Below are 10,078 nucleotides of genomic sequence, written 5' to 3'. Positions count from 1 at the left end.
ATTCGTAGTGGCAGGTGTTGTTATAAATGATACAGGAAATTATACAGGGTCTAATAAGACCTTTTTTGTTTCAGCTTTGCAAATACTAGTTGTTTTTAATGCATTTCAAAATGGCATAAACATAATGTGTGTAGTATAAACATTATCTCCAAGCATGTTGATATTATATGAATATCATCAAACAGATCTGTCGATATAATGCAAGCTTTCGCGTCTCTCTGGGAATAATATGTGCAGAGGAGCGAGTCCAGTGTATGAAATCATGCTGATTATTGAATCATTTTAATTGATAAGCTAGACAATTTGCATTTAATAAAATTGTGTATCAGTTGTACAGCACATGATTTCCTCAGGCTCAGACACTTTAATTGACTTCTTATCTTAGACTTTGTAACTGGGTGCCAACGTGTAGCGTATTCACGACCAGAGAGAGTGAGTTATGACAGAAAATTTATTATAGTTTTTTTTTAAAGTTATTTAATACTATTTTAGCGACTCGGTGTTTATTTATTTATTTGTTTATTTTTAAAGCTTTGGAATGTACACGGAGTTTGAGAAGCATGGACAGACGCCCCCTAGCGGATAAATAAATCCTCCATCCACTACCTCGCCATGGATCTGTGGTGTAACCGAGTTATAATGATATTTACAATGTTGTTGATATATGGTCTATCAATAAGTGGTTGTTTTGAGATGAAAACGATATATTGCACAATAGCTGACAGCTGTGACTGCGACTTTAAACCAAACATACAAGGTACGTACAATGAATTAATGCAGTAAATATTGGACTTAAAAGGTAGCTAGCATGCTAACTGGGTAACGTAACAGTTTGGCTTTCTCTCTTAGCTAGCTAATAAGACAATAAGTCTTGCTAGCTTTACTCCGTATAACAGTTGTTTTTTGTTGTTATTGTTGTTGTTTTGTTTTTTTAAGGCTCCAAAAATGTTAATTTTGTGTATGTAGCTGATAAATAGGTTTTCGCGTTGTTAGCTGTGTTGCTAGCTACAAAATTGTAACTCAGTTGCTATTAGGTAGCTAGCTGGTTCATAAACGAAGCAGTGCATCAAACAATAGCTAGCTGGCAGTTTTTAAGGACTGTCTAAATATCGTTCCTGTCCAGTGGCTCTAAGTCTTAACAAGGAGTAAATGATCCACAAATACAAAGCAAAACTGAAACCTGTCGAAACTGAATGAGCTCATTTCTTCATGCTAAAACATGGGTTCACAAACTTATTGCACCACCTCCTTTAACTGTAAAATAAATCCCACGGACCTCCTGAGTACAGAGTGGTTTTATGAACATACTTGAACTTTTCAAATATTAGACTCTTTTGTAATATAAACAGTAATATTCTGGATTTTTATTTGTGCCATAGTGCTGTCTGTTCCTGAACTTTCCACATTAGGTTCAAGCTGTTCATAGGTCTGGTTGTGCTTAGGGTTAGGGTTAGTTATTGAGTTGAAGGACTAAACCGATTCATTTCAAGTGATCAGTCAAGATCTTCATCTTCAGTTTATCCTGGTCAGAGTTATGGTGGTTCTGGAGCCTGTTCCAGGAACAAGACACACTCTTATTCACAGCTAGATCAATTTAGTGTGGCCAGTCGACCTGTGTGGATGCGTGTGGAAGTGGAAGGACACCCTTGTGGACATTGGAAGAACATAAACTATACAGACAGAATCCCAAATTCAGGATTGAACCAAGGACCTGTTCAGATTGATATTATTCTGTTTAAACATCTTTTTCTTTTTTTAGGATTCCTCCATCAGGAGGAAAGCTATTGTTATTGTCAGTATTCTTCTTGTTATTATTCTCATTATCTCCCTAAAGTGCCCAATAACTGAATGGTAAAAAGTTTTGAAATTTGGCACATTGATACTAGAGGACATGAGGGATTCCCACACCATAGATAGCCCATATCATGCCCAAAATCTGTCTGATTTTTCCCTCTGCCCATAAGTCCAAAATGTCTGAAAATTGTTATACATGACTTATTTCTCATGGGGAACAAAAAAAGCCATAGGGACCCATAAAGTCCGCCATGATGGATTTTCCAGTACATTTAAAAATTTGTCCAAAACTACAAAAATCTTCTCGTTCTGAAGCGTAGGTCCGATTGACTTGAACTGTGGTACGTACGTGTGGGATACATGTCTTTATATACGTTGATAAGCAATATAGGAGCAAATTAAAATTGGCCGAACTATTCGCATATTGGTGAATTGACAACTGTTGCACATATTTCTTGTGTGCATAAATCAATGGAACATTAACCCATGGACTAGATCTGAGCCACACACAAAGAGAACACTACAGTATGTTACAATGTGTGATGGCAACCTCATATTTCCAAAAACAATGCCATTATAAGGAATAATTATGTATCGCTAAGGCTAAATTGATGCTTTACACATCCGCTAGTCTTAAAACTACTCCAATTCAATAGCCAGTTCATATCTAAGAAATGGGTGAATGTAAGATGAAAAATAGATTTATTGCGAATAAAATACACATGTTAGGCTAAATGCTAGTGCACTCTGCCAGTGGATGTCTCCCTTCCTCCACAGTCCGTGCATGCTTCAAAATTCTCATTGCCTCCTGATTTATCTCTACAACGATCATTTGTGGAAACCTACAACAATGAACTTAAAATCTGGCATTGATCCAAATGTGTTGAGATGTTGTATCTGTGGGATACATTTGTCTACCACGTCGATTTTGAAATGGTCTGCAATCTTGAGGAGGAATCCGCCATCGCTGCTTGCAGCTATATTTTCATTTAGTACCGCCCTTCAGAAGCTACGTAAGATGTAATTATCTTACGTATTTTTCATTATTATTAACATTATCCAGATTCTGCAAGGCGTATGTAACCTTATGACCTCGACTGTATATGCTTCTGCTCAGGAAAACTAGCCTAAATAATCCATCTATTGCTGTTTATTTCTGCCTTCACACAGGCTTGGAGTGGGACCTTTATAAAAATCTGTATGGGCAGCATCTGGTGCAGGACATTGTGTCCGAGTCAGTGGCAAGCTTCCTGCAGAAGCCGAGTCCGGAAAGGCCGCTGGTTCTTTCCTTCCATGGAGCATCAGGCACTGGAAAGAGCATGGTGAGCGCCATGCTGGGCCGTCATCTGTATGGTACCGCCATGGGCAGCCCTTACATCCATCAGTACGTGCCCACACTGCACTTTCCGCTCACTGACCGCGTGGAGCAATACAGGGTATTGCATTTTTATTACTTTTAGACCATTTTTCATGTGTATCTTTTGTTAGGTCAAGATGACTCCAAACTACTCGAAAAAAATGGAGCCATATTAAAAATGATTATGTTAATGTTTTTCTTAATACAAAACAAAACATTGTTTTTTTGCTTCTGGGTACATTTCATTGTACCCAGAAGTCTGATATTTCAGATCCAATACTCCCGACTTACAATCTAAATGTTTTCCAGTGCTTCTATTGGGAAATTATGGATGCTGACAAACAGCTAATGTATGTGTGTAATATTGTGGAATTTGATAAACATTATAAGCAGACATGCATTTATTGCTACAGTATTACAATATTTTACATTTTAATTTCTTTCAAACACTTTTTTGTCCACCAAGTGCCTGAAAATATAGGAACACATTAACGTACATTTTTTCCCCCCATTTCTTGAGTAATGTTGAAAAGGAAGTGGTAGAGTTAGTAGTCTGTAACATCAGGTGTTTTTACATCAGCAAACTTGAGCAAGGAAGACCTCACCCAATTTTATGATTGGGAATACTGAACCATGTGACCACTCAGTTACACATTTTCTGACCTGACGTCATCCTTTTCTGAAGTAAAATGTCCCTCTTAGAAAATTCTGCATCGTAAAGTTTGAAAAAAGGTGCCACAAAATCGAGCATTCTTGGCCACAACGATCGGGGAAAAAAAACTGAAAAATCCTTCACATACTGATTGACACATTGACTTGTGTAACATCCTCAGCTATACAACAATCAGAGAACGTAGCAGATCCATGTTACACCATACCCACACCAGCAACAACCTGCATAAATGATGGCACGTTTCATGTAAAAAAAAAAAAAAAAAAAAAAGATTCCTTTGACTGTAAATTGGGGTATAGCATAGGCATACAGCATGTAAATAAGGGACTAGTGGGCAGGCGCTCAATATTCAATCACTTTATCCATAATTAAAGTCACGGGTTCTACAGTAAGACTTCCCCAAGAATATATGCATAATGCTTCACTGATGACAAACCAACCAGACATCTACCGACTGTAAAATATAAAGGAGTAACAACTTAAGCAGTGTTCACAAAGGACTTCCTGGAATCTGACAAAAACCCACCTGTTGCCATTGATTTGAATGAGAAAGATGTGTTTATGCACAACATGTAATAACACATCACTTACTGTTAATTGATGGAACATGATATGAGTCAGTTAATAGAAGACAGGCTGTCAAGACTTTAGTCATTAACACCAGTGTTGTGGAAGAGAAAGAAGAAACTATATGTGGATATCTGATATCTGTGCTAACACAATACTGAAAATATGCACGTGCAGCTCATGTAAGTCTTGGATTGTAGCACAAAAGCTTTACATTTCATTTAAAATCTATATCCACATAAACACACCTGCAAGATATCAGCAACGCATATTAGTGCATATATTAATGCTAAAACTTTTTTTGTGAGCAAAGATTTACTCTCAGTGTTACTGCTTGTGAAGCCTTTATGTTTAACTTAAATTGCCTCTTATGTAACCCGTTTGCTTTTTGCTGTTGTACGCAGTCAGATTTGAAGCACTGGGTACAGGGGAACCTCACAGCCTGTGCTCGCTCTGTCTTCATCTTCGATGAGATGGAGAAGATGCCTCCTGGAGTGATTGATGTTCTGGAACCGTTCCTCGGGCCTTCACATGTTGTTTTCCAGACCAACTACCGCAAAGCCATCTATATTTTTATTACGTACGTCTTACTGAGTGACTCAGTGTAACATCTTGCATCATGCAAAGTTGTTGTAAGGATAAGCAGAGAAACATACGAAATGAGACTTGTTGCCGTTGGTGATGTCTTGAACAGACTCTACTTCAGCATCATTGTGGCGCCTGCTTTTCTGATATGATGTTTTCTTTGCTCTGTCTAGTACGGCAGGTCAGGAAGTCATTAACAAAGTGACCCTGGAGAGCCGACAGGCAGGACGAGACAGGGAGGAAATTCAGGCAGAGCCACTGGAGGAGGCTATTGCAGACGCTGTATACAACAATAAATATAGTAAGTGTGCAACGCCATACAATACAGATCAGACCCGTTTTCTTAGGTTTTTAACTGAATGTAGGGAATGCACTTGAGATTAGTTTATACTGTAATCTGTTCAAAAACGGGTACATGGTCCTGACACATCCTGCAGAACCAGAATATAAATTGCCATAGGAAACACTAAGCAAATGAATACAGGATAAAAGTTTCTGGAATTATTCATCAAGTTTATAATGAGATGAGGTGGTATATTTTAATGTAGCTTTCTTCCAAATTGCACATTGTGTATAACATTACAAATGGAGAATTAAGTCACTTTTTAATATGTCATTGAATATGATTAGAAGGTTTATAACATTATTAATGAAAGTCTTTGCAAATGTATTTTCTTGCTAGCTAAAACCAATCTGCTTTATTAACCCTTAATTGCATATGTATTGTCAATCATTATTACATATTTGACCCGGAGTGTATATCTAACGTGGATGGATCTCTAAATGTCGTAGTATTTTATTAACAATTACGAAATAATAAAAACCAGCATATTTCATTATATTTTGACATTTTATGTGTCAATAAACTGATGCATATATATATATATATATATATATATATATATATATATATATATATATATATATATATATATATATATATATATATATATATATATATAGTTCTTATATATATATATATACGCTCTTATAATTCACGCACTAAAATAGTGAAAGTATTGTAGCATTTTCATTCAGTTGTTTCAGTCACCATAACATCTCATTATAAACTTGATGAACCAAATTAAAATCATTACAGTAGTTTATATTTTCGTAATTAAAGTCATTTTATCATCTATAATTAACATGGTCAAAAACAATATTATCTAGTAATACTATGATGCGCCAGCTTCCCCCGGAGCTTCCCCCGGTAAATTTAGCATCTGGCTCATATTCGGGATCTGGATCATTCGATATGTTACTCTCAATAGGCTACTATCGTGTTGATAATCATAAAAATCAATATTTTGTTTGCTGACAACTTCATCATCAGATCCACCATCAAACTATGCTAGTATTTGATTAGAAACTTATTCTGCAGTAAATCGCTGTTTTACTGTAAAAGTTTTGTAATGTTTCTTTTATGTCTGGGGTAATTATGATTGACACATTACATCATCACTATTTACCAAATATTCCCACCTCAGGAATTAAAATGAATTGCACGTATTGAGCCCGGAGAAATTCAATATTGTTGCGCAGAAAAATGTACTTACACTATTAGGTATCTCGGGTCGGTAGCGACCCTATAACCTTTTTACAATAAATGAATTATAAAACAGATATTATTCAACAATTTGATATATTTTTCTTGTTATGTTGTTGATAATAAGTAGATAGAAATAGAAATAGTAAGAAGGTGGAGGTCTAATGTGAAAAAATTTACGAGGGGGAGGGTACTGGATGACATCCCAGGTCACTAACGACCCAAGGTATGTGTTCTATACAATATTTGTAATATACAGTACTGTGCAAAATTCTTAGCCACCTATTTTTTAGTACAAACTTTATAGATTTTTATTTTATGGCTACATTATCGGGTCAGTACAAAAACATTTTAGATGTCCACACATTACTTTTTCAACACAAAATTAAATGTTACATAAAAATGTTCGTATGTCAGTAAAAGAAGCAACATATTAAGTGGTAAGAGACACTTTTCAGACAAAAACACAATGAAGGCTGCTGGATTTTGCTGCAAAAATAAGAAACAAGTGCAATAGTTAAAGTCTCCAGTAGAACTGTGTCTGCTTCTGCAAGATGCTCAATAAAATTTACAGCTCATTTCCTTATAAAACTGCACTAATTCTACCTGAGACTTTTTTTTTTAAGGTTGTCACACCAATTATTGCCTTTGTTTCATTTATTACTGTTTACTGCTCTTTATAATATTTTTTTTTAAGGAGAAACAACATTATTTTCATTATTTGTGAAGGCACCTTTGCTCTACAGTGTTTCTTTGGATGTGCCTAAGACTTTTGCACAGTACTGTACCTTCATTAATTCATTCGTTCCTACTCTAGGTGAGGTCATATTAAAAATGCATAGATCTATAGGGCACTATTTATGCAAGATGTGAGTCATTTCCAGCAAACTATTTTTTAAAAAAGAGTGGGAACACTGAAGTATCTTAATACAGCCTGATAAACAGGTTGGGGGTTCTGGAAAATGAGATAAACTTTATCTGGATCGTTTTATTAAGCTTCTGAATGAACTTTGTTCCTTAGGTGGATTCTACCATTCGAAAATAATCTCCGCAAAGAGAATAACCCACTTTGTGCCCTTTCTGCCCTTGTGTCGGCGACACGTGGAGCGCTGTGCCCAGCGGGACCTGTGCCAGCGCGGCGAGTGCCAGCGCAAAGATGTGTCAGCGGCAGTAGGGGGCGCCATGTCCTACACACCACAGGATGGGCAACACTTCTCAAGCACTGGCTGCAAACTGGTACCTGCTAAAGTCAATCTCTTCCTATGAGCCATGGGAGTGATAGGAGTGGACATAGCAGGAACATCGGACCAGCTGGTGTTCATCTGTGCCAGTGCGCAGGAGCAGATTTTGCTTTTATAAGGACACTGCTTCTGCATGAGCAGGCCCAAAAATCCGAAGTACAGTTCGGAAGACCGACTCTAAGATAAGTTTACAGAAACTAATAAAATGCTGACCATCAGGGAATCAATCAGTTTATAAAGATGCAGGACCTTGCGGGCGAGGGTTGCTTCTATGAAACAGAAAGTATTTCTGTGTGTACTAAACACACAGCAGTTCTGCTGTGATCATTGTAAGAGAACAGATGCACAGAGCTGCAGTCAGCTGACTGGACAGATTTGTTCAATTAAAAGGGAATAACTGTCTAACTGCAAGATTTTTTTAGCTGACTGTACAACCTTTAAAGTGTTGTTTATAAATCAGAAATATTGGTGAATTTAATTAGTGAGATTATAGAAGGAAAATGATACCAATCCAATGTTTGGACATACCTATTATCAATCATTTATTTATTATTTTATTACTTTTGTCTCATTTTAGCATGCTAGAAAATTATACAGTCACCAAAAAACTGTTTTAAGTTTTATCTGTTCACCACTTTTGTGTTGGATGGCATGTCCAGTATTTCAAAATTTAATTCAAAAACTTATACACAGCCATTAATAGTGTGTAGCTATTTGGATATAAATTCACTTCAATCATATGTCTGCAGATTCATAAACATGTATTCAATCAGTTTTGTGAAACTTTTGACTGATACTGAATATGGCAAATGAAATACTGTCTTTTACAATAAGTGCAAATATTCATTTGTACTGCTCGAAAGTGAGATGCCTCGGTTCTTCTTTTATTGTGGATTTTTAACTCGTGTATAAAAATGAAGATTATTGGAATGTTAATTCCTCAAAGCATTGTATGTTGTGGACCATTGAGATAAGATAAGAGTATTTTTTTTAGGCTAAACAGTCTGAAATGTCGTGTGAAATCGCTGGGCTTTCGATCAGACGAGCCTCTGTCTCATTGTGAAGACTGCGATCAGCCACATACTGTGTCAAAAAATATGTCTTGGTTAGGTATGTAAACAAAGTACTAATTTAGCCTCACAGTGCACGGTTTCATGCCAAGCATCTGAGAAGCTTTAACAGTTCAAATTGGGACTTCTAATTCAACTGTGCTATTTTTATTCCTTAAATGTACTGATAATACAAGCTGTCTTACTTGAACACAGTACTGAACTGAACTCAAAATTCTTTTTTAGTGTTTTTTTTTTTTTTTTTTTTTGGTCATCATGGGCAGAATTGGCGAATGCTGTCAACATTATCACATACACTATGTTCACTTGGTCCATGTAATTTACACTACCGCTCAAAAGTCTGGAGACACGCCACTGAAATGTTTGTCATGATGTTAAAAACCTTTTGATCTGAAGGTGTACGATTAAATGTTTGAAATTTGTGTTGAAGACAAAAATGTAATCGTGCCAACATAATCATTTCTTTCATTATAAAACGAACATTTTATTTACAAAAAATTTTTTTTTTGAAATGGACGACTCATTCGGACGAAATATTTGGAAAAGCAGCCAATAAGAGTCCAGCATGGTTGGGAAGTCCTTTAATACTGTTTAAAAACAACTAGGGGAAATTCCTCAAGAAATCGGTTGAGAAAATTCCAAGAATACATTTCTGGAAATTCTAGGTAAAAAAGGGCTTCTACTTTGAAGATGCTAAAATATTAAATTATTTTAATTTATTTTGGATTTTTTATTATTTTTTTATCACAACATAATTCCCATAGTTCCATTTGTGTTACTCCAGAGTTTTGATGACTTTATTATTATTCTAAAATAATAATATTTTAGGGGTGGAATAAAAATAAAGAATGAGTTTGTCTAAACTTTTGACCGGTAGTGTATGTTGATTTATGCTGATTTCTCTGTCAGGGCTACCGTGTTATTTATTTGAGCTGATTTAATGGGCGTTAACGAAGTGGAGAAAGAAATAATGTAATGTGCCTGAAACAGATTAAAACTTGAAAATCTTTTTTGCCTACTCATGGGTTTGATTTCTTCAGTCTTCATAAACCGTTTCCCTTCATCACATTGTCTGCTCAGAGTGTGTGATTGTGCTTGCTTTTCACATCTCCCATGATGTAAACTCTTCAGTGAGTGGATGAGTTAAGATGTGCTCCAAATACAAAGTATGTGAGGGGAAATAAGTTTTCAGATACTAGTGGTGTTTAATATACTTTCTGGGCATATAATATCCACTTTACATTT

The 10,078-nt window shown here is 35.9% G+C and overlaps 1 protein-coding gene across 1 annotated transcript; it reads left to right on the top strand.

The window, feature by feature from the left end:
- The first annotated feature begins 9 nt into the window (after nt 1–9).
- tor2a (torsin family 2, member A) lies at nt 10–9,851 on the top strand. Its single transcript, XM_017452533.3, has 5 exons — nt 10–757; nt 2,965–3,230; nt 4,796–4,971; nt 5,150–5,277; nt 7,544–9,851. Exons 1-5 carry the CDS (start codon nt 613–615, stop codon nt 7,786–7,788), a joined length of 960 nt encoding a protein of 319 aa, XP_017308022.1. The 5' UTR covers nt 10–612; the 3' UTR covers nt 7,789–9,851.
- The last annotated feature ends 227 nt before the right edge of the window (nt 9,852–10,078 follow it).

Source organism: Ictalurus punctatus, chromosome 22, assembly GCF_001660625.3.
Source record: "Ictalurus punctatus breed USDA103 chromosome 22, Coco_2.0, whole genome shotgun sequence".
Taxonomy (NCBI): Eukaryota; Metazoa; Chordata; class Actinopteri; order Siluriformes; family Ictaluridae; genus Ictalurus; species Ictalurus punctatus.
This window is presented reverse-complemented; position numbering and strand designations above follow the sequence as displayed.

Coding starts and splice junctions, on each gene's coding strand:
- tor2a (XM_017452533.3), top strand. CDS start 613: ATGGATCTGTGGTGTAACCGAGTTATAATGATATTTACAATGTTGTTG. Junction 3,231..4,795: donor ACCGCGTGGAGCAATACAGG/GTATTGCATTTT, acceptor TGTTGTACGCAG/TCAGATTTGAAGCACTGGGT. Junction 4,972..5,149: donor GCCATCTATATTTTTATTAC/GTACGTCTTACT, acceptor TGCTCTGTCTAG/TACGGCAGGTCAGGAAGTCA.